This window comes from Vipera berus, assembly GCF_964194415.1.
Source record: "Vipera berus genome assembly, chromosome: 1".
NCBI classification, from domain to species: domain Eukaryota; kingdom Metazoa; phylum Chordata; class Lepidosauria; order Squamata; family Viperidae; genus Vipera; species Vipera berus.
Window position 1 is genome coordinate 111,281,389 of NC_138202.1, and position 25,490 is coordinate 111,306,878.

Here is a 25,490-nt window from a genome sequence, read left to right on the forward strand (position 1 = left end):
ACTGCAGCACACCTTTACAACCAATAGTATATACCAAATCCCTTCATGATAAAAGCATTCTAGAATCTTCCATTATTACTGTAATATATGCTGATAGCTCTTCTGTTTATAAAATCTTGGATTATATTAGGAAGAAAGCAAATCACAAAGCCTTGTGCTAATATCACTTGATCCTCACCCTGTTGGTGCTATAAATATCACGTAGGGATGATGTCAAGAGAAGTGGCTTATTTACACCTTATAAACTGTAGCTTCATCATTCCTTAATTTTCAATCTGATGGAGGGGTCAGGCTAGGAGAGGGCAAATGCCCCCATATAAGCACTCATTAGGTGCCTGAAGATTATCCAGCTGTGACCTGGGATTCCTCAGAAGGCCAGGAGCAACTTTTATAAAAAAAAATAAAAAGACTTTAGAGTGAGATAGCTGTCTAAATTTGCTCCTTACTTCATTTCTGACAGATTACGCAAGCCACAATGTATAATAATAATGATAATAACAATGTCAAGCAATTTAACAACATACTGCAAGGAGGTGAAACTGAAGATTGGTTAACATCTGGCAAAAGCTACCTGATAATAAAATATTCAACAAAGGGGGCAGCACCAGGCAACTAGAGGCCAATTACCTGCTTACCAACAACTTTCAAATTGCTAACTAGGTGGTGTCTGATGCAGTCCAACAGCATTTAGCTGAAAATAATCTCTTTTAACTGAGCAGAAAGGAAATTGCCCAAACAGCAGAGGAACAAATGATCAACTCCTAACTGACTAGATCATTTTGGAAAACTGAAAGAAGAGCAACCTAAATGTAGCTTGGGTTGATTACAAAAGGACATTCAATTCTCTGCTTCATGATTGGACGATTAAGTGCCTAGAAATAAAAGGGGTCAGTAGAAACATCAGAAGCTTTGTGCAAAGATCAATGGCACAATGGAAGACATAATTGCTTGCTGTTCAATGGTGATAGACTAGGTAGGAGAAGTTAATATCAAGAGAGGAAACTTTCGAGGAAACTCACTATCACCACTATTGTTTGTCATTGTACTGATTCCTCTTTCAACAATACTGAAAAAAAATCAAGGTATGGATATCAAACATCCTTTACATGGATGATCTAAAGAAAAATATCTGAATTAGAACTGTTGCTGCTCAACCCTGTCTGTATATATACAGCCTAGATATTGCAGTGGAGTTTGGACTGGACAGATGTGCTTGCCTTACTATCAATAGGCCAAAAGTAGTGAAAACTGAGAGGGACGCGGTGGCTCAGTGGGTTAGGACGCTGAGCTTGTCGATCAGAAGGTCGGCAGTTTGGCGGGTCGAATCCCGAGTGCCGCGTAACAGAGTGAGCGCCTCGTCCCAGCTTCTGCCAACCTAGCAGTTCGAAAGCACGTAAAAATGCAAGTAGAAAAATAGGGACCACTCTGGTGGGAAGGTAACAGCGTTCCGTGCGCCTTTGGCGTCTAGTCATGCCAGCCACATGACCACGGAGACGTCCTCGGACAAGCGCTGGCTCTTCGGCTTTGAAACGGAGATGAGCACCGGCCCCTAGAGTCGGAAACGACTAGCACACATGTGCGGGGGAACCTTTACCTTTACCTTTAGTGAAAACTGAGGGAATCAAAATGCTATATGGAAATAACATCAAGCGTTTGTTTGGATGAAGATGATCAAATACCTGGGCAACCTTCAAACTGAAAACATCCAGCTGACTGAAGTTATGAAGAAGCTTAGAAGTGAATACACCATGAGACTAAAAAAAGATCCTAAAGTTCAAACTCAGTGAAAGAAATACCATCAAGGCAATTAACCCTGGATAATCTCAGTCATTAGATATACAGCTGGAATAATGAACTGGACTCAAGCAGAACTAAAGGTTGTGGATAGTAAAACCAGAAAAATAATGACAATGAATCATGCCCTTCATCCATGAAGCAATGTTGACATATTCTACTTAGCAAGGAAAATAGGTGGGCATGGAATCTTGTAAATACACAAAACAGTTAAGAAGAAAAAAGGGCACTGGAGGAATATCTGAAGGATAGTGAAGATGATGCAATGAACTTAGTATACCATGAAGGCTTGTGAACAGAGGAAAGACCGAACATTTGATCTACAAAAAAGACAAAATGAAGAATAATATAGAAATATGGGAAGGCAAAGTATTACATGGTCAGTACATAGAAAAACTAATAGGCAAAGCAGATAACAACAAGTCCTGCCAATGGCTAAGAACGTGAAAGTTGAAGAAAGAGATAGCGGGGCTAATTCTGGCTGCACAAGATCAAGCCTTAAGAACAAATGCATACAAAGCCAGAATTGAGACAATAAAAAAATGAAAGCAAATGCTGCCTCTCAAAGAAGCTGAATAAACAGTGGACATCTAATTAGCTGGTGCAAAAAGAACTCACAGACTGACTACAAACAATGGCATGATAAAGTAGCATCAATGGTACATTGGAATATCTGCAAGAAATACCACTTGTCTGCAAGCAAGAACTGAAGGGACCAGAAAGTAATAGAATATGAAGAAGTTAAAGTACTCTGGGACTTTACAAATCAAACAGACAACATCACACTGCACACTTAGTAACGATCAATAAGAAAGACAAGAAAATCTGGATAGTGGACACTGCAATACCTGGAGACAGAAAACAAGAGAATGAACTGGAGAAAATCACAAATACAAAGAGCTGCTAATAGAAGTAAAACCACTGTGGCAAAAGAAAGCAAAATAGGATCCATGGTAATAGTTGCCTTAGGTGCAATCCCAAAATATCTGGAGCATCACTTGAGCACCATTGACATTAACAAAATCACCATCAATCAATTGCAAAAGGCAGCTTTACTTGGAATAACTTACATCCTGCAACAATACATTTAACATTAGGAAGCAACATCTGCCTATCCTAGGTCATTGGGTAGTTCGTGGAATACCAGCAATACATGTTAAAATGTCATGATAGGTGGATAAAGACACCAAATCCAGTCTCAAACATCTGGGTAACTATGTGACCAACAATAATAAATTTAAATGCCGCCTGACCCCAAGTGACTCTGGGCAGTTGGTGGAATATCAGCAATACAGGTTAAAATGTCATGATTTAACATCATCCTTAGGTCCTGTGCAGAGCATAACGGGCAGCAAGGATTTTCCAGCAGTTTTGATCATTCGCAGCATCTTCAGCATTGTCCCAAGGGATATTAATAATCTTAAGACTTTCCTTAAGTGTTTGACGCCAAGTTTTCTAAAGCTGGCCTTGTTTCCTCTTTTCGCCAGGAGGTATCCAACATAGTGAAATTTTTGCATGATGGTCTTTAGCATACATAATGTAAAAATGTAATGATTTAAAAAATATAATATTCATTTCTTATCCAAGCCTAACTCCAGTGAAACCATGACTTTGACTCATGAAGAATCAGAGATTGAGCCATCTTTCAGGGGATTTCATTACTGCAAAGTTTGAGAATTCCCAGTTTAAGCATTAGCAAAGAATACACAAGCACATGATCACTTTTCTATCAAATGTGAGGAAGCTAAAGTGTGTGTGCATTTAATTATTCTTCCTTATCTCACTATGGAAATTGTAATGTATTGGGCTTTGTCTTGCTAATGGAATATCACGCGGGTTAATTGCTGGAAGGTTGCTCAAGCAGGGAAGCTGGCTAACGGCTCCCAGCTCCTCAGACAACCCGTCTCCAGCGCTGCCATTGGCTGCCTCTAGGGTGGCAATAGGTTGCTTTAAACCTATTGGCCGCCGCCTAGAGGCCAGGATATAAATTGCTGCATTTGCAGCCCTGTTTCTCAGTTCAGTTCCTGCAACCAAATAAACAATGATCTTTGCTGAACTCACTCGCCTCGTCTCGTCATTGAAGCAACGAACCCAGTATCTAACACTGGTGACGAAGGTGGGATCCTGCTCCTCCAACTGAGCTGAAGAGTCACTAGGGGAGAGGCTGAACACGCCTGGTGGGAAAAGCAATTCCCCCCCCTACGGTTGGCCTAGCACAGCCACGCTAGCGACCATGTGCCCAGAGGACCAGTACCTGGGCAACAGAGGAGCAGGACGCAAAGACAACGAGCCCTAGCTGCAAAGACCAGCAGAAATGGCCAAGGTCGGAAAGCTGGAAGAATTTGACATAGCTCACCCAGAATGATGGTTCTCGTATCTATCCAGGGTTGAGAACTATCTTCGCACAAATCAAGTTGCCGAGGATGGCCTGAAGGCCTCTACACTCCTGTGTGTGTGTGTGGCCCAGCCACGTTCGACATCACGGAGAACTTGTTCGTGCCAATGCCATTGGAGTCCGTAACGTTCACGGACTTGAAGAAGAAGCTCGGAGACCACTTTCAACCCAAACTGTCAGTAATCGCTTGGCGCCATGCATTTGAACAGAGAGTTCAGCAACCAGGTGAAACAGCATCCGAATTCATCGTGGCCTTGAGGCAGGCCGTACGCCTGTGCCAGTTTTCCGATGTCGAGGAGAGACTATGAGACCGGCTTGTCTGCGGTCTCCGGAATTGAGAGTTACAGCAAAAACTCTTTGCCAAAGAGACTCTGTCATTCCCAGACGCGCTGAAAGAAATCATGGCGGATGAAGCCGCCGGCAGGGCCATACGAGCCATGTGGCCCGCCAAAACAGCACTGAACAAGGAAACCATCCACCACGAGGATGCCGAACACACAGAGGATCCTGAAGATGACAAAGAAGTCGAAAAACTACAAAGACACAATGACCAACAGTGTCACAGCAACAGACAACAAGGGGCGACTTACAAGGCAGGTCCCTTCCTTAGGTGCCCAGGGTGTGGTGGCCACCACCAATGTCAGTAGGTTCTGGACAGCCATGTGCTGGGCCTGCGGAAAGACTGGTCACATTGTGTCAGAGGTCACCAGAAGGACCGGCCATCAAATTGCCAGTCGGACATTCCGACTAGGAGAGGTACTGGGGCCCCGGAACAGTATAGCATGGGGTTTTGCTCCAGCCGCGGAAGCATTTGCCGTACAGGAGCTTGCCGCCCTATTAAGCTGAAATTTAGACTTCAGGTAGAGCTGCAAGGGGTTCCCTGCAAGATGGAGCTGGACACGGGCTCTGCCGTATCTATTATCTCACTTGAGACACTTAATTTCGTCTGTAATCGCAGTAAGAGATGGGCCAAGCTGAGGCCATCTGACATTATACTGATTTCCAGAATGCCAGAGTCACAGTCAAGGGTGAGGCCACACTAGCCGTTAAATTTAAGGGGTTTTCTGGGCACCTGGATGTTGTTGTAGTAGGGGGTCAGCGAACGAGCCTGATCGGGCTTGATTGGCTTGATGCACTAGGCATCCAAGTAACTGGAATCAACCAGACGCAAGTCACGAGTCTAGCGACAGTATGTGAGGAATTCGCAGATGTGTTTGATTCAGCTCTGGGGACATACATGGGCCCACCAATAACATTTAAACTAGATCCTACTGTAGGGCCAGTCAGGATTAAACCTCGTAGGGTGCTATGTGCTCTTAAACACAAGTTAGATAAACTTGTTGAGCAGGGTGTACTTCAGCCAGTAGATGGGGGTGAATGGGAGACCCCAATCGTAACACCACTAAAAGCTAATGGGGAGGTCAGAATCTGTGCCGATTATAAATGCACAATTAACCGTGCACTCAAACAGCATGCATACCCGGTACCACTAGTAAGCCACATCCTGGCATCTTTGCAAGGTGGCACAATTTTTGCAAAATTAGATTTGGCTCAGGCCTACCAACAGCTTCCTGTTGATGAGGCTACAGCTGTGGCACAGACAATCGTAACCCACAGGGGGGCGTTTAAAGTAAAACGCCTGCAAAATGCCCCTGGCATTTTTCAGAGCATTATGGAACGGATGCTCAAGGGCATTCCGAGGGTTTGCCCCTATTTTGATTACTTGCTCATTGCCGGTGAGTCCACTGAGGTGCTAGCAAGGAGGCTCAGAGCCGTCCTTCAAAGGCTGCGCAAAGCAGGCCTCAAGTTTAAAAAGAATAAGTGCAATATCAGAGTTCCTTCCACTGAGTTCTTGGTTTTCCGTATAGATGCTAATGGCATCCACCCTGCTGAGTCTAAAGTAAAAGCTATTCAGATGGCACCCAGCCCCAAAACAAAGGGAGAGCTACATGCATTCCTAGGCCTCCTAAATTTTTACCATGCATTCCTTCCAAACAAGGCCACAGTGGCAGAGCCGTTACACCGGCCCTTGGATAAAAATGCTGCATAGAAGTGGACTAGGGTCCACGAAAAATGTTTTCAGGAATTGAAGGCTCTTCTGTCGGTCAGTTCCACGATCACTCATTTCAAGGAATCAATGCCAGTATCCTAGCGTGTGACGTGTCTGCATATGGGGTGGGGGCAGTCCTAAGTCATTTAGAGAGTGATGGAACTCAAGTTCCAATTGCTTTTTATTCTAGGACACTGTCCTCCGCCGAGCATAATTACGCTCAGATTGACCAGGAGGCACTGGCTATAGTAGCTGGAGTAAAAAAATTCCATGAGTACTTATACGGCAGGGACTTCACAGTCTTTACAGACCATAAACTGCTATTGGGATTATTCACTACAGACAGACAGACACCCCACATCTTATCCCCCAGGATGCTAAGAGGGTCCATTTTTTTATCGGCTTACAGCTTTAAGCTAATTCACAAACCTGGCATGGATATGGGCCATGCAGATGGCCTGAGCAGGCTTCCACTGCCTCAAATCGAACCAGATCCAGCCCCAGCAGCCCACATTTTGTCCATTCAGGACTTGCCGGAGTTTCCCCTCCATGCAGGGGACATAGCTGCAGAAACGGCAGCAGATAAGACTCTAAGCAGAGTGCTATCTTGGGTACACACAGGGTGGCTAGATAAAAGCCCAGGTCCTGAGTTTCAGAGCTATTTCACAAGGAGACATGAGCTCTCAGCTCATAAGGGTTGTATTCTTTGGGGAAACAGGGTCATTGTTCCCACCTCATTAAGGGACAGGGTATTGCAATCGCTTCATGAAGGTCATCTGGGTATTGTTTGCATGAAAGCTTTTGCAAGAAGCTATTTATGGTGGCCAGGATTAGATAAAACCATTGAGGCTCAAGTGCATGGATGTTATACATGCCAGCAATCGAGGCCTAAAATGCCACACACCTGTTCACAAGTGGGAGGAGACACACACACCCTGGTCGAGAATTCATATAGACTTCGCTGGGCCCTTTCAGGGACAGCTCTTTCTTATAGTGGTCAACAGCCACTCTAAATGGCTAGAAGTTATACCAATCACAAATATGACTACTGCTAGGACCATCCAGGTGCTTAGGAAACTCTTTGCAATGCACAGGCTGCCGGATGTTGTAGTGTCCGATAACGGGGCCCAATTTACTGCAGCAGAATTTCAGTCCTTCCTGAGGGCAAACCTCATTAGGCATGCAACATCGGCTCCATTTCACCCATCTACTAATGGTGTAGCCGAACAAATGGTGCACACCATGAAAGAATCATTAAAGCATATAGTGCAGACATGTCAAACACAAGGCCCGGGGGCCAGATCTGGCCCGCGAAGTGGTTTCATGCAGCCCGCGAAGCCATCCTGGAAACAGTGAGGGAATGGCCCCCACTGCCTTGGCCCTGGCCCAGAGACCCTCCTTCTGCCAGAGACCCCCAGATCTGTGCCACTTATGCCCAGGCCCCCATAGACACCCTTGATACGAACGATGTAGAGCTGGCCATGCCCACCCAGTAGGCCATACGCACTCTAGCCATGCCCACCCACTAGGCCACACCCACCCAGGCCACACCCACCCGGCCCCCTGAGGGCAACCGCAATGCTGATGTGGCCCTCAATGAAATTGAGTTTGACACCCCTGATATAGTGACTGGGGACTGGCCCCACAGACTGGCCGACTTTTTGCTCTGCCAACATTCCACGCCATGCACGGCAATGGGTAAAAGCCCAGCAGAGCTGCACTGGGGGAGGTGATTAATCATGAAACTGGACAGGTTGCACCCTGATTGGGTGGCAGCTGAGGCCTCTTGCCCAAAACCCCTGAGGGGGCTGCAAGTGGGTGACGGGGTGTGGGCCAGGAACTATGGGCATGGGAACTTGTGGGTGCCAGGGAAAATCACCAAAACGTCAGGCCCTCTCTCATACGAAGTGGGCCTAGAGGGTGGGCAGGTCATCTGTCGCCATATTGATCATCTTAGGAAGCATTTTCCAGAATGGCCACAAAGCGAGGACTTTGTCCCAGGTGCCAGTTACGGACCACAAACTGGCAGCTAGGCCGATCAATCCATAGGCTCTGAGGTCCCAAGCAGTCAAAGCAATGGGGAGGTGTCCGTAGGGGAGCAAAGCCCAGGAGTGCAACATGGGGCCCCTGACGGAGAAAGCCAACCAGAACACTACAGCCGCTGCGCTAACTCTGTGGAGTGATTGGACTCTGGGGTGGGCCGACCTGAAAAGGCCAGCCAGAGAGTTCCGAGTCAGCCAGACTCGCAGGAACTTATGGACCCTGGTCTACCCAGCCTGGCGGGCAAGCTGGTAGGCCAGGGAGAACCTGGCTCTCCCAGGCGTTCCACGAGGGTTCGCAAGCCTCCTGCATATCTACAAGATTTTGTTCTGAAATAACTGAGCTATAATGTTGTTTGTATCATTAACATGCTGCTAGCCAGGAAACACTCTGTACTAGCCAGTATGGAAAATGTGTACATTGCATACTACTGTTTTACCTCGGTAAAATTTGTTATTACAATGTATGTACATTCTAGGGGGGAGGGGTGTAATGTATTAGGCTTTGTCTTGCTAAGGGAATATCACGTGGGTTAATTGCTGGAAGGTTGCTCAAGCAGCGAAGCTGGCTAACGGCTCCCAGCTCCTCAGACAACCCGTCTCCAGCGCCACCATTGGCTGCCTCTAGGGCGACAATAGGTTGCTTTAAACCTATTGGCTGCCACCTAGAGGCCAGGGTATAAATTGCTGCATTCACAGCCCTGTTTCTCAGTTCAGTTCCTGCAACCAAATAAACAATGATCTTTGCTGAACTTACTCACCTCGTCTCATCATTGAAGCAACAAACCCGGTATCTAACAGAAATAATTATTAAAACAATTGGAAGTCACAGTCAGATAATGATCTTTTTAGGACCCATCTTTGAAGATCTTCAGATTTCTTCATCTGTTAAGGGTTGCCCCCACCTCTCCCACAGAAAAAATAATGAAGGCAGGAAAAGAAAGAGAAGGAAAGCTGATTGGATGAAGCCAGGACCTGAATCTTAAAATGGGATGAAGAGTCACAGGATTAAATAAATTAACCAGCTTTTCTCAAGCCCCTCCAATTTTAGGTCCAACTTAAAAAGGCTGCTTTACAAGGTTGCAGTTGATATATGAAACCATTATGGCACACAATGTTTAATTTCTCCCATTTTGGTGAATATAAAACCAAATTGTCAATCTTTATCAAAACACCAGGTGCTTAACAATCAGAGAGCAAAAGCTAAAAGAACCACACCAGTTTTTATATAAATAAAGATACCAGAGTATGTTCCCTCTGAGAATTTAGCCAAATTGCATACTGTCTTTCTAATCCATTTCAGGATAGCATATCTTTTCTAACAATTTTTAGCCCCTTTCCAATCTGCCTAATTTGAAGAAAAGAAACAAATGTATTTTCTTCCATCCTTCTATCTCCTTGCTGCTGAACAGCTGTAATGAAATATTCACACTACTTATGTCCCGTTTAAAGGCACAGGAACAAAATTTTCAGAGAAAATAGCATCGTAAAGATAGCTGTATTAGATCATTCGTACCATACATTTATCAAGTGACTGAAGGTTTTTTTAGTTCAGATGGTCTGAATCGCAGATTAACCAAATGGACTGGATTTGTGCAGCATACCATGTACGCCAAGCCTAATCAAGGCTGAAAATAATTAGGCTTAATATGTTGCACAAATCATCATCGGCCTCTTGGCATTCCCCCCCCCTCAGGTGCAGGGTCCTCTGATATGTTGCATGCATACAGCTGTTAATTACTATCAAACATACAGTACTGTGCAAACAAAACCTACAGTGCTGTATATTCATTCTCTATGGAAGTCCCCCATCACACTGATGGGCTATAAGGCTCATGTAAACTGTCCTGCCAGGAAAAAAAATGAGTTTTGCATCAACTTCCTACCACATTGCAAAGTAAAAAGATAAAGCCACATGGTTGTGATGGCACATTCCCTCCGCACATTTGCAGGACAGGACTTCCAAAACAATTCAGCATGTGGTGTGCTAATCTAATTTTTTATAGGGACATTCAGGTGGTTGTAGCTTACTCCTGCTGTGACACCACTCAGCAGGAATTGTTTATTGCCTGTATAAACTTTTGAGTTACCGCAGTGAAAATGAAGCAGCGGTTGGCAAACTGCATACGCTTGTTTTTCCTTTGAATTATGTTTTTAATGTAATTTTCTGATTAAAATAAGTTAAATGTTATTATGATGATGCTTTTGTTAACATGCTAGAAACAGGGCAGGGGGAAATTGAGCAAAGGTGACATTGCAAATAAATATCTGCCATAAATATTGGCTATGCTAATATGGGCAATTGTACACACTAACAGATTATCTGTTCTGATTTCCACATGGCCTACAATGTCTTCTTTAATGCAGCAAGAGATAGCAGTGTCTGAACAGGTCAACCAACTGTTTAAGTTCAACTCGAGAATTTATATTTATAGTACTCTTTTACCCCACTTCACACATTTGCTGAGTTTCTTCCTGCAAGGGTTAACTCCTCCTTTTGTTTAGGGATAATTTGTTGAATAAGCCTCCATTGGCTACATCGTACATTTTGGAATGCATAGTTTTTATTAGTTGAAATGGTTTGGTTTGCACAAAGTCAAAATTAAAGAAATCATATTTAGCATGATGTGAATAATTTCTCACATTTGTTAAGGTATCAAAAGGCATAGTCCTAGTCTGCTTGTTTCTCCCCATGACCTAGACCACGGGTGTCAAACTCACCGCATCACGTGACATGACGTATCGTGACTTTTTTCACATTGCCAGAACTGGGGTGGGTGTGGCCTCTGCATGATGCAACCAGCCTGCGGGCCAGCAGTTTGACACCCTTGACCTAGACAAACAGTCCCATTGCCAGCCCTAGGCAGAGAATGTGCTTGCTGCTGCTTTTAGTACACACAACATTTCCCTACTAGCCTCACCCAGACACAGTTTACTTACAAAAATCTAATCCTCAGATAGTAAGTGTCTGCAAGGGAGTTTAGAGAAGTGGAGCTAACAAGCGCAATCAAAGTCCTGCCCCTTTTTACATGCATGGACATGACACACATTTACAAAGGGGAAAGACTTTGCCCATGCCAACCATCTTGAATTGTTCGATCCCTCTCACACAGAAGCCCTTGTTTACACAGGTTATTTTGCAATGTTGTTTGAATGACATACTACAAGTCACTAATGGGAAATGGCCCACCAAACTAATTTTGAATTAGTTTTTAACCCTGTACATCTCCTGATAAGAAAGTTTAACGAAAGGCTTCTCATTGTTAAATATTCAAAAACTGAAATAACAATTTAATAAATAAAAAAATAAAAATATTATACTCAAATCAAATATACTAATTGATTACTACACTTAATCACAGTTCAGCATACCCAGGATTCTTCTCTTGAATTTTTTTTTTAAAAATACATATATAAACAAAAAAACAAAAATAGCATTTTGCTACCAAACAGAGTCCCTTGGACTGCAAGGCGATCAAACCGGTCAGTCCTAGAGGAGATCAATCCTGACTGCTCTTTAGAAGGCCAGATCCTGAAGCTAAAACTCAAATACTTTGGCCACCTAATGAGAAGGAAGAAGAGCCTAATGCTGGGAAAGGAAGGAAGAAGAGCCTAATGCTGGGAAAAGAAGGAAGAAGAGCCTAATGCTGGGAAAGATCGAGGGCAATAGAAGAAGGGGACGACAGAGAATGAGGTGGCTGGATGGAGTCACTGAAGCAGTAGGCGTGAGCTTAAATGGACTCCAGAAGATGGTAGAGGACAGGAAGGCCTGGAGGAATGTTGTCCATAGGGTCGCGATGGGTCGGACACGACTTCGCAGCTAACAACAACAACCAAACAGAGCCTAAGGACACAGTGGCAATATATAAGCACACACCCCAACTTTTTGCAAGTGTATTTACTGTGCGTTTATGTGTGTGCTCCCAGGAACTGAATCCAGTGCTTGACTATATTGGCACCTTCAGTCTCCTTTTCTTGCTAAATTACATATTATTTTGTTTAAAATGCCAGTAAGCCATTGGGTTCAGAATTATTGCCCCAAGTCAAGCTGAGTTTCTGGTTTCTAGTCACCTGGGTGACATGGACAGAGTTTCAAAGTCCCAGCGTTGTGGATGACGGCGTTGGAATTCGGTAGAACTTACTCCCAGATAACTCAATTTTCTTTTGATGTGGTAAATGAGAATTGAGCAACCTTTGGATGGCCACAGAGTCAGTGGGATCACATCGGCAGGATCAGTTTGTAGAGGTCTCTGGGGGATCTGCTTTGTTTTTCTAGTGTGACAGACGTATTTTGCACTATAGAAGACAATTTTCACGTATTTCTCAACCAAACTGACAGCTATACTTTTAATGATCATAGTTAGATGGGATTCTGAGGGCTGTAAAAAAACAAAACCAATTAATTTTTTTAAAAAAAATAAAACACAAACAATAACCACAGGTTGCCCATCCCTGTAGGGAAACTGCGTTACTTTAGACTGCATTTGTGGTTCACATGCCTAAATCTTCTTTTATGTGTGCTATTACAAAGCCTGGTTATTCAGTAATCTGCAGTTTTACTAAATACAGTTATTGTCACTGCAGAAAATACAAAACCCTTCCTATTATAAAAATAGGGTGAACAGAAACTGCTGTGGAGAAATGAGCCTTCAGCCACCAGGATATCTCCTTATTTTCAACTATTAGTTTCCCTGTAAGTATCTTCCCTGCAACCTTGTTATCTAGAAAATATTTCTGTACTGGAGAATATTTCATGTGGAAGCCATAAAATACAATTGCTTTTCAGTAAGTATATATGTCAGACATGTCAAACACAAGGCCCGGGGGCCAGATCCGGCCCGCGAAGTAGTTTCATGCGGCCGGCGAAGCCATCCTGGAAACAGTGAGGGACCGGCCCCCATTGCCTTGGCCCTGGCCCAGAGACCCTCCTCCTGCCAGAGACCCTCAGATCTGTCCCACTCCTGCCCAGGCCCCCGTAGGCACCCTTGATGCGAACGATGTAGAGCTGGCCATACGCACTCTAGCCACGCCCACCCAGTAGGCCACGCCCACCCAGGCCATACCCACCCGGCCCCCTGAGGGCAACCGCAATGCTGATGCGGCCCTCAATGAAATTGAGTTTGACACCCCTATATGTCAACCGGTACAATACAGAATTGCTTTTTTTTTTTGGAAGGTGAGCATGAAACACACATTCAGAGCCTGAAAATAGCTCTGCAATTGCAAATCACAGTTGCTGCCATGGGTAACCTTTTAAAACTTTACATTCTGAGTACAAATATGCACAGATTCAAACCATCATTTCATTTCTTCATGTTTTAGGTGCCTAAAAAAGCTTGCACATTTTCCTACCTACCAAATTGTTAGTTTTTCCAATTCTACTAGTGAAGACCATATAGCCTATCCTTACCAGCGAAATGGATTTCGTAATTTTTTAGTGTCACAGTGTTAAAAGAAAATTGTACCATACTTTCCTTTAGCAGCTTCCCTAAACTGCAGCTTTCAACCACTTGAGAAGAACAGATTTTTTTCAGAGAAAGTCAGGATAAGGAGGATGTATTAGATCATGCATAATCTGTTCATCATCTGCATTCAACCCATACTGATGGGATTTAATGACCAAGGAAATCTGCCGTTGAAAATAAATTCATTTTATGTCAGTTTTGCATCCCACAGTAAAATGATATAGCATTGTGGTGAAATGGTTAACTGATTTTAAGTTTAGGAACTTTGCACATGGCAATGGCTTGAATCGGACCAGAAAATGGGTAACAGAGGAAAAAGCAAAATGAAATTGGAAATCCATGCTGCTGTGGATCTGAAATCAAATAAAAGGGAAGCCAGATGGCCAAGTGCCATTAATGTTGACTATGTCAGGACAGGAAAGTGTACAAACTGAGACTGAAAATATGATTGTCACATTCCAATCATTCTCTTCCTTTTAACACTTTTAAGGAAATAGCATGCCTGAATTAGACATTATCACCACATCTGTTTTACTTTATATGCTTCCTTGAAAAAGGTAGCTGTGGACTTTCTCCTGAAGAAGGCATCCCTCAACCAAGCAGAGTTATTTGGGTCCTTTTTCCAACTTGGTGTTTTTAGGAAGGTTGTTGAAAAGGCAGTGGGGACTCAAGGATTCTGGGTGAAGCAAATTAGCATGTTTTAGACCCGGGCATTGGATGAAAACTGCATTGATCACACTTGCGACAACCTACAATGGGACTTGGAGAGAGGGAGTGTGAACCTTCTGATCCAGCTTGACCTCTTAACAAAATTTGGGATCATCTGTGACTATTGAGCATTTGAGGGCCTGTTTTTATACTATCTCTGCTCCTTCTGACTGGACAGTTTAAATTATATTAAGATAACCTTTATTGTCATTTTTTTTACTGTGGGCACACTGGCACACATTAAAAATGAAATTGTTGCCTGCCCTCAAAAGTGTACACATACATAACACACATAAAAACATGCTACATACATATTTACAGTATATACCTACACCCATATATATATATACTTTGACAATGGTCACTCATCTCTTTCCATTAGCACAATCAGGCATTTTCAGGACAGACTGGATAGAAAACATTTCAACAGGTGCACAAGAATCCAAGAATTTTGACAAGTATCTTTGTAGTAGAAAGCCAAAAGAGTTCCAGAGACTGTTGTATATCAAAAGGGAGTTCTATTTACATTGAAATAAGAATCCAGATTCCTGCAGCTCTTTCTTCTACCTATATAAAGCAAAGGATTAGATATATCTCTCTTTGATGGAATAGACAGTGACCATGTTATCTGTTTTGGTAACTGCCAGATTTTGGTATCTGGCTATTTGCCTCTGAATGTGTGAAAATGTGTGATAAAAGGATGATCACATTCAAAAGAGTCTACAACACTTCTTGTACTTTAACAGTTATATAAAAAAGACAATTGGCTTGTGTAGCTTATTGTATAGGTACTCAAGGAAAACCATGCTGAAACTGGTTTCCTCAATCCCTTTTTTGTGGGCAGGTTCAAAAGAGGACTTGATCAAGTTCTATCTAGGCAACTGCTTACATTGAATAAAAATAACCCAGATAAATATATGTAACAAAAAGAAGTATAATTCTTGAAAGTGAATTTTTTTAAAAAAAAAAAGTGTGCTACCTCAACCACAGATTTGGGTGGCGCTGTATAAAAAATTTCAAAACATACCATAATTAAAACACATCATTCTAGATAAAAAACATAAACAAATAAAAATAATCCAGATGAAGGAAGGCAGGAGACTGTGCGTGTCAATACCATTTCTTACATCCCCTATTTTATCTTGTTTGAAAATAGGAACTTTGCAACTGAGGACTAAACTATAAGAACACAGTGAAGAGCCAAGAAAGAGCCTTGGTGGAGCAGTGGGCTAATGCCTCCCTAAGTAACACCAGCTGCCTGCAATTAGTGCAGGTTCGAGTCCCACCAGGCTCAAGGTTGACTCAGCCTTCCATCCTTCCGAGGTAGGTAAAATGAGGACCCAGATTGTTGGGGGCCATAAGCTGACTTTGTAATAATGCCGCTTGGGCCCCCCCCAAAGCCCTAATAAGCAGGCATATACATAGAATGAAGGCTATTGCTAAGCACATTGATTTGTGCTTTAAAATTGTAAGCCGCCCTGAGTCTTCGGAGAAGGGCGGGATATAAATGGGATTTTAAAAAAAGAAAACAAATGGATGGATCATTAAACAAATCAACCCAGAGTTCTCACTCAAGGCAGACGTGACCAGCTCGAAATTAACTTACTTCAGACAAGTTATGGGAAGATATATTATGGAAAAGGCTCTAATCCTGAGAAAGATGGAAAGAAAAAGAAGATGACCAGCAGCAAGGTGAATGGATTCAATTACAATGTTGATGAATGCAACTGTTGGGAGATCTGAAGGGACAGGTCAGGGATATATCATTATGGAGAAAATCATTCTATGCAGTTGCTAGGAGTAAAAAAACAAAACAATGAATGGCACCAATAAATTGATGGATTAACTATCCATTGTTTGTTCAGAACTTCTGGAATTATCCCCTGAAACCTTTTGATATGAGTTCTACAATTTCTCACTCAATGGTGCCATTAAAGTCCTGCTTTTCCAAAACACCTTGCATTCTGCTATAGTGTGTTCTGTAATGTAAATGTAACTATTTCTACTCATTTTCTTGCAAATGAAAGTAGAAATACTTTGCAGACTCTTTCATTCAACACCAAAAGATGAGAAGTATTGGGATATGGCAGCACATCTAGTTCCATCTTTTTCATTTGTACAGTTTTTATCCTATACACATATCATACTGAATAAATTGGTATACAATGGCTTCCTGCTTCTCTGCAAAAAAAGTGTCAGATGGCAAGAAAAAAATTATAAAGCTGGTTATTCCTTTAAAAATGACACACATATACACAGACACCTATTTTAATTAATTTTTTTAATTTAATTTTAATTCCATTTATATCCCGCCCTTCTCCGAAGACTCAGGGCGGCTTACAAGCTTAGCAGTAGCCTTCATTCTATGTATATGCCTGCTTATTAGGGCTTTCACACACACCCCCAAGCGACATTATTACAAAGTCAGCTTAATTGCCCCCAACAATCTGGGTCCTCATTTTACCTACCTCGGAAGGATGGAAGGCTGAGTCAACCTTGAGCCTGATGGGATGCGAACCTGCACTTTTGATAAGCCACTTGCTTTTTTGTTACTCATATGTGATTGACAACAGATGAAAAAAGAAAGTGGAGTTGAGGAACGGTGGAAGTTTCTTTTCCTAATACAGAGTTCATAATAGAAACAAAAGTTTTCTGCACTCATCATAATATTTCCATTTGACTGTGAGCATAACAAAGATTGGACTACAAGGATTGTGCAGATGGCCACAATGAGTAGAGCCTCATTCTCCATTTCATGCAACTGAAATTGCACAAGTGTAAAATATCCAATACCCTTATTCTACTCCCAACTTTTATTTATTGTTAAACTCAACTGCTCAATTAAATGAAAATTAAGAACCTCCTAAAAATATTTTGCGGATGAAAGGTGTCAGACACGATAAGACTATTTACAGTGATTTCTCCAGAATTAAAATGAAATGTCAGACTTCCAAACATTCCCACTAAATAAGCCCTTAAATATCAGAGTGTCTAACCATTTTGCTGCACAAATATTATGATGTTAAGCAAAACATTAAATACAGTTATTTGTATCTAATTAGTGAGGAAAGAACTCAATGGGAAAGCTTAATATAAGTCAGGAAAGAAAGGGTGGATTCCCAGAAAATTACGGTCAACTGTCTAAGCTGTTTCAACTTCCTCCCTCTTGCATGATTAGTTTACAATTTACTCTGTATTCTATAGGTTTTACTCCAACTGCATGCAATGGGAAATCAAAGAAACTGAAGTTCAATCCTTTTGGAGACTTGAAAATTGTGTTATGAGTATTGGTACAGTTAACACAGTCTTAGGCTAAAGACATAATATCTCTATCTCTTAGGTTAACAAATAGAAATATTTATCCATCCTGGCAAAGGACAGTTCAAATGTAATGTAAGCCAGGAAGGTACAATCAGACAAGATTCTAGGGCAAAAGATAGCTAATGCTTCAAGATAAAGATTCCTGAAAACAGAGAAAGGGAATACTCTGTGTATATAAAGGGCAGGTGAAGGAAGAGAAAAATTTCAGGACCCTGGACAGAGTCCAGAATCCAATATGGAATTCAGTTAAAGCCAAGGTTTTGGTTTTAAATATTCCATAAAGTTTAGTGTTTCTACACAAAGGCTGATCTCAGAACCTGATCCCTAGTTTAAAGCTGGATGGAAAACTGCCCAGAATTCTCAAAGCAGTTGGCTAGACTGGAAAGTTGAAAAACACATTTCAGAAGGCGGCAATAGTAAAACAGATCTATATCACCATCAAGAAAATGGCATAAGTAGAATCCCTAGGAGTTGAGCTCCATTTAAATATTGCCTTTTTACCTCTCAAATGTGCAGAAACATAAATGGGAGTCTCTTGCCTGAAACCTTCTATTTCACTGTCTCCATACCAGTAGTTTAATTTAATTTAATTTAATAATTTAATTTGTATACCGCCCTTCTCCCGAAGGACTCAGGGCGGTGAACAGGGCAATACATAATAAAAAACAGGATACAAAAATTAAAAAGTGATTAAACAACTATGCCCGTAGTAATTGATACATATTAAAAATTAAAACTAATTATAAAAACCCAACCCCATCCCGTCAGACCAGGCCAGCTTGTTCAAAAAAGAAGGTTTTGAGATCGCGCCGGAAGGAGCGAAGGTCGGGGGCCATCTGGAGCTCGACCTGTAAGCAGTTCCATAGGTCTGGCGTGCCCACAGAGAACGCTCTCCCCCTGGGGGCCACCAATCGGCATTCTTTGATCGGAGGCACCCTGAGGAGGCCCTCTCTGTGGGAGCGCACTGGACGGAGGGAAGTTGACGCTGGCCGCAGGTGTTGCCGTAGGTAATCCGGACCCTTTGAAGACAATTATGTCAGGCTCTCTCTAGAACTAAGCTCTAAGACTGGATCCTCTGGGGATCCAGATTGAAGGTTCTTTAATGTAGGAATCTTATTTGGAAAGTAATGTGACTTCAGTAACTCTGATTTACCAGAAATGGAGGGAAGTAAAACTATACAGCACGGGTGTCAAACTCGCCACGCCACGTCACGTGACACGACTCTTTTTGCATTGCCAGCAATGGGGTGGGTGCGGCTTCAGTATGATGAAACTGGCCCGTGGGCTGGCAGTTTGACACCCCTGCTATATAGGGAAAAAAGAATAAAATACAATAGATATATATGTGCTGGGTAGATCAAACTTTCCCTTTGAATGTCAAATTAAATCGGGTCCATTGCTCATTAGCAAGCAAAGATTTAAAAAACTCAAGAAGGGAATTGCTTAGCCAATCACTGATGATTCACTCTCCTCTTTTTCCTAATGAACTGTATTAAAAATAACTTGCTAAGTAGTTAAGCCAAACTTGCCTCAATAGGCAGTAGCAGGCTAGCAAGGAAAAGACTACATTAAATTGACCACCTGCTGGCTTTACCTTTCATCCAACACTAATAGAATTCACAGTACAGTGATAAAAATGCTACTAGGATCTTAATAGAGAAATTTATACCATGTTGTTCTGCTTACTCCAAACTGCTTGCAGTAGAATTTGTCTACTCTGGCATGAATAAATAAATGAGACTTTGGGGATACCAGAAAAGCTGTCAACTCTTCTAGCTGAACTATAATGCCAGTAATATTTGGTATTTAAAGGCCCAGAGTGTTATCTAAGAAAAGGACACACATCTACACACAAAACAAGCTGAGGTATCCAATGTAAAGTCTACATTTTAGCTCTCACAGATGAGAGGAAAATAATATACTTTTAAAAGATTTTGAAATTGGAATATGCTGAATATCAACACTCTTAACCATGGTAACTGCATTAAAGGCAGTGGGATTTGCACAATGCACAAATGCTTTCTCTGTGTGGGCCTTACAGTGTCACATATACACCAACATTAACTGGGGCAATCAATGAATATCTTTGGTGAAATGTTCTGATTCTATTCTCTCTTTCTCACAAACACCATCTATTCCAAACTGGGAACATCTACATATATTAGGTCTAAGTTTACTCTCAGAAACTCAAAGCAAGCCAATAAAAATTAATTATTGTATCAAGTAGGATTTATTTGGTGGGGAAGCTGCTCAATGAACCCAATGCAGCAATGTGATGAAAAGCTAACATTCTGGATCTACTAGGTCAGATAATCTGATCAGGGGGGAAAATCCATCTAAGATGATTAAACATCAGTATTGCTCTTGCTGAAATGAGTGCTACACAACAGAGCATAAGCGTGTAATTTTAGTTGATATGTTATTTTGACCATCAAACCTGCAATCATATATCATATTGCTCACTGATTCCGTGGATACTCTTACTTCCAGGTCAGTCTACTTATCCATTTATTTCCAAATAAGGCTGGGTTGTTGCTTATAATATTCACTGATGCCTGTGAAAGCTACAATTCCACATGAATAAAAATATAAACAAACCTCTTTTAAACCACCCAATGTTTTATTCAAAGACAATAGATAATAACCCAGCCCTGCAAATGAGAAAGCCACATTCAAAATCTATATTTAAAAACAAAGCCATATAAAATGAGAAGTGCACTCTGTGGATAGAATCACTACAAGTTTCAAAAAACAATTTTCTTCTTTAATCCATGATATTATACAACATTGCAGCAGGGGAAAAAGGCACCTTACTCATACTGTATAATTATGCTTAAAGAAAAAGAGAACATTTGCACACATAAAGGTTAGAAAAGTAAATTTTCTAAAAAAGGTAAACAGCATCCCAGAAATAGGGCAGGGAAGAAACTACTCTGGATAAATCTGCCAGTTGCAGGAAAAATAGCTAAAAATTATTTTACTTTCCCTGTCAAATTGCAGACACAAGGGAAGTACACATGCCATCAGCCAGAAAACCACAAGCCACTGAGAAGATGCATCCTGTATTCCACCCTCTCCGGAAATATCCACATGGCAAAGGAGGTACAACCAGCATCCATCAGTTAGAGAAGTCACTGCAAACATAATTTCTTTTTTTCCTTAATCAAGAAAAGACCGTATCACAACAACCCCCTCGATTTGTCCACTGGTACAGAATTAAAAGTATTTTCCTAAGAGTGTTGGATTATATAAATTATCTCATAGATATTCTTGTAAATGTATTCACTGCCTTCCCCTTTAAATGAAGCCATCAGTCCTTCATGTTACCTGACGTTGCTCTTCTCATTGGGGCATGAAGTCCTATCAGTTGAGCACTGAGGTTTCCAACAGACTAGAAAATTCTCTAAAAGTTAGGAGGAAAAACCAAAACACAAATGCTTCTCTTCCTTAATCATCCCTTGCTTTTGGCCACTTAAGAACTGGTGCATTTTTGAGAACAGAGGTATACAAATGTTATTGGCTGAACTGAGCACAGGCACTTCAATGAAGCTGTTTTCAAAGGCTGCAAAACCTGAAAGACTATCAAATAACTCATATGAAATGGTTGATGGGTTGCATGCTGTTGAATGAACCATCCATGGATGGTTCAGATTTCCCCGCATAGACTTAAAGTAGATTTGCCAGCATAATCTAGCAACTACCAAGATGGTTCACACTTCTGTCTTTTATAGACTCCAATTTGCTGGTGACTCTTTACTTCCACGACACACTAATCTCCTAAACCTTTAGCAAATCTTTCTGGCCCTCATGCTGGTTTCTAAATGTATAATATTGTATTTGGCTTTGGATAAAAATTACAATGCAGCATTTGATTTGGTTTTATTCTATCTTAGCAGTTGCAGTGTTCATCATCTTGCGAATTTCATTTACAAAGAGGGCAATGTCTTCATTGTTTCAGAGATCCACTGATATAATAAAGCTAGGTGGTATATTCTAATCCCAGTAAACAAAGTTTCTTCTATCGATTTTTCATTAGCCTTTGAAACTGCAGAAAGCCATATTTTTTCCAGAATCAAATTCATTGAAACACAAGTACAGGGACTCAAAGGGCCGCTGCATCTTTTGGTTTACTTAAATGGAATCTGAGATTGTGCTCTCCACATCATTATAGAATACCCGTGTTTGTTAACACATGCACAGAATAATGTTTTAGCTTATCAAGCTCCTTTTCTTCTTTAAATGAGATGTACCCTTGGAAACGTGAGTGCTTTTTTTCATCTAATAACAGCCTGTTGAGATAATGGATAATAATAGGGTGCGGTGAATGTCGCATCACTGTTTCTAATTCACATTCTAATACATATTCTTGACATTCAATCTATTCCACATTTAGCTCCCTTCACATAATTTCCATTAACTTCAACTGACTTTGAATCAGATCTAAGAAGGATTGGCACATATATTTTGAACAATATTTTTAGTGAAGCTGAAAACAGAGACCTTCTATCTTCACATACTTTGAGGTTTGACAAATTTATCATTACTCCAAAAATGAACATCAAAAAGGAAAGGTACCCATATTTCCCCCAGTCACTAATTCTAGCTACCCACAACTTTTATCTCTGAAACTCCCTTATATAGCCTACAAATGCTCAGCTTTGGAACCAGATGCCTTCTATAGCTAGAGGTAATATTTGACATGTTTTGTTTGCCAAACATTATAGAGTACCCTGTTACTGCAGTTTTTTTAAAAAACTATTTGGTCTCCAGCTAATGTAAACCTCTCATGTATCAACCAGCTGACTTCTATCATTAAGAATCCTGTCATTTTTCTGAATTTCAGACCTATGTTCCATCATAAGGAAGTTTTAGACCACATCCTTTAGCATACCTTTCCTAGAGTGAGATTTCTTTTTGAGTAAGCATGTTTTGGACAAAGTTATGCTTCTATTAAACAGCATTTTAATCTTGTTTAGAGATCAATTAGTCTAGTTTTTCTATTACGTGACCCATTTCTTCAAATTACTTAATGGAAGCTTGTGCAACAGGCTTTGGAAAGATTACTACAATTTAGCTATTTAAGATTAGCTAGCACTTAAGCAATACTGTACCTAGCCCAAAGATATCTAAATAGAAAGGTCACTTAAAAATACTAAAGACAAACCTTTAAGCCTACATTTCTCCTAACTAAAAAGATAACAGTATCTGTCTAAAAAGACTCCTCCTCCTAAATAGGTTAAATTCCTGTGCATATAATCCTGGAGACTACTATTTCTGTAGGCATTTTAATTATTATTTATTGTATTTATTGAAAGAGATCAGAGCAGTGCAGTTTCACATGAACCCCTTCACATTATTTTCAGGACATAACAGGATGAAGTCGAGATGACCAAAAGTTATCTCCACAGCTTCTTTAGCAAGTTGAAATTTTGAAATGGATTTCTCCAGCTTTGAACTGACACTTTTCAAACCATCACTCTAATTCTCCAGAAGAAAGTAACTCTATTCACATAATCTTTGCTAGAGGCAAGCAATGAGTACAATTATGTTGGCTGACTCGTCTTCCATCACCTCATCCATTGGGAGACCACAACGCCAGAAGTACCCAACCCTTCTTCTCCTGGGGAACAAACTCATATCCTTGATTGTCAGGAGCTACTGGCACAACCCAAACCTGTCTAACTTCAACAAAAAGGTCCTAATATATCATTTATTTATTTATTTATTTATTTATTTATTTATTTTTAATTCCATTTATATCCCGCCCTACTCTGAAGACTCAGGGCGGCTTACAAGCTTAGCAGTAGCCTTCATTCTATGTACATGCCTGCTTATTAGGGCTTTCACACACACACCCCCAAGCGGCATTATTACAAAGTCAGCTTAATTGCCCCCAACAATCTGGGTCCTCATTTTACCTACCTCAGAAGGATGGAAGGCTGAGTCAACCTTGAGCCTGGTGGGACGCGAACCTGCGCTAATTGCATATGCTTTCAAATTCTAGTTCTAGTTTAGGAAGCAAATGTACTTAATATCTTTAAGAAAAAAATATTCTATAGTGGAGAAGTCATAAAGCAGAAACTATAAAAAACAAAACAAAAATAAATTAAGGACCCAACAGAACTGCAGCATTTCTTCTGCAGAACTGGACTAGTCTAGAAGAAGAGCTGCTATTTCATTTGGACTGCATATCATCAGACATACATTTTGGACGACAGATCAACTTCTAGGATACAAAGGTCCTTACAGATAGGCTATTCAGTGTCTTTTGAGGCAATTTTATGGGCAACTCACTTGTGTATGAATTGGATGGCTTATACATTTAATAAAAATAAATACCAATGAAAGAATTTGTTCAGTTATTCCGTCTCTTGTCTTTTTAACAACGTTTTAGTAGGAACAGATAAAAGAGGGGAGCAGTAGTGAGAAAACCTGAAAGGGTTCTAAAAGGACTATGATGTGATGAAGACCCCTGTAAAATATCATGAATGAGGCAAGGTACTTGCAAGGGAAAAGCTTTATCCAGAAATACCATCACCCTGGGCTGGTTCCCTGCCTATCTGCCTAACCAGCCTTACAAGTATATACTGTACTGTGGTTTCCACTAAGGCTGCATTGACTGCAGTACTGATGTCCCATCATTTCCCCATAAAGTTACAGGTGTTCCGAGAGTGCAGCAACCTACATATTACAAAGACTGTATAGCTCATGGTGGCTCGGTCTGTGAACCAGAGTAACTAACAAGCACTAGCACCCAATAAAGGTAACCAAAGAATGATATTTGCATTATGTGAATGTAGATATTATACCCCACCCCACCCCCACCCCGTCAAGGAAGGTAGCCCTTTTCCAATTCTGGGTTACAATGAATGACAGGGCTTTCCTACCCTAAGTATGCATCTACCCCAAGTCCCAGTCAATTCAATGGAATCTACAACCAGGTGAATAAGTGGGGATTGCCACCTTATAACAATATTACCCAATGGAATGTTTAGGGTTTAGTTCGGGTTTTTTTCCCCCTCCTCCCATGCTTACCTACAATTGCATCCATCCGGGGCCAAAACGGGCACCTTAAAACCCCAAATAAACAGACATAAAAATATATCTCGAACCGGGAGAGGAAGCTTTCCCCTCTCAAGAAAAAACAACAACGATGGCATCATAATCATCAGTAGAGTTCGAAGAAGTTAAAGGGTTCCCTGGGGGCTTTTACCTCGGAATAGACATAAAGAGGCAGCACTAAGATGGCTAAAAGGAGGTCGGCCACGGCGAGGCTGACGATGAAGTAATTGGTGGTGGTCTTCAGCGCTTTCTCCGTGCAGACGCTGAGGCACACCAGCAAGTTCCCGCTGATGATAAAGAGGATGAGGAAGATTCCCAAGGCCAACGCGGCGTAGTTGCGGACCGGGTCTTGTTCAGGAGGAGGAGGACAGGTGGTGTTGGAAGAGAAGTCCTCCGTGCCGTTGGCGCCCATGTTCCCCCTCGCCCGGTGGAAGAGCAGCGGTCCGCTCGAACTTGGTTGGCCAAAGAGTCACCTTTCCCGGCAGTTGGACTGGCAGGAGTCAGTACCCAGGCTGCCCCACTCCATCGCCGAAACGACCGAGCCGCTGTGCCCCGACGACCAACCAAGTCGCTCTTCTCCAGCCGCCGCTGGCGGGCAGGGGAAAGGAGTGGTGGTGGTGGTGGGGGGGGAGAGACAGAGAGCTTCGCCCTAGCAA

At 41.7% G+C, this 25,490-nt stretch overlaps 1 protein-coding gene across 1 annotated transcript in view; it reads right to left on the reverse strand.

The window, feature by feature from the left end:
* DRD4 (dopamine receptor D4) overlaps positions 1-25,249 on the reverse strand; it is a gene marked incomplete at its 3' end in the record, with an annotated part of 37,749 nt that extends 12,500 nt beyond the window's left edge. Inside the window, exon 1 of the mRNA XM_081314277.1 lies at positions 24,986-25,249. Within this exon, the coding sequence (XP_081170403.1) occupies positions 24,986-25,246 (261 nt within the window). The 5' untranslated portion in view covers positions 25,247-25,249. The remainder of the gene's footprint in view (positions 1-24,985) is intronic.
* Between the last annotated feature and the right edge of the window lie 241 nt (positions 25,250-25,490).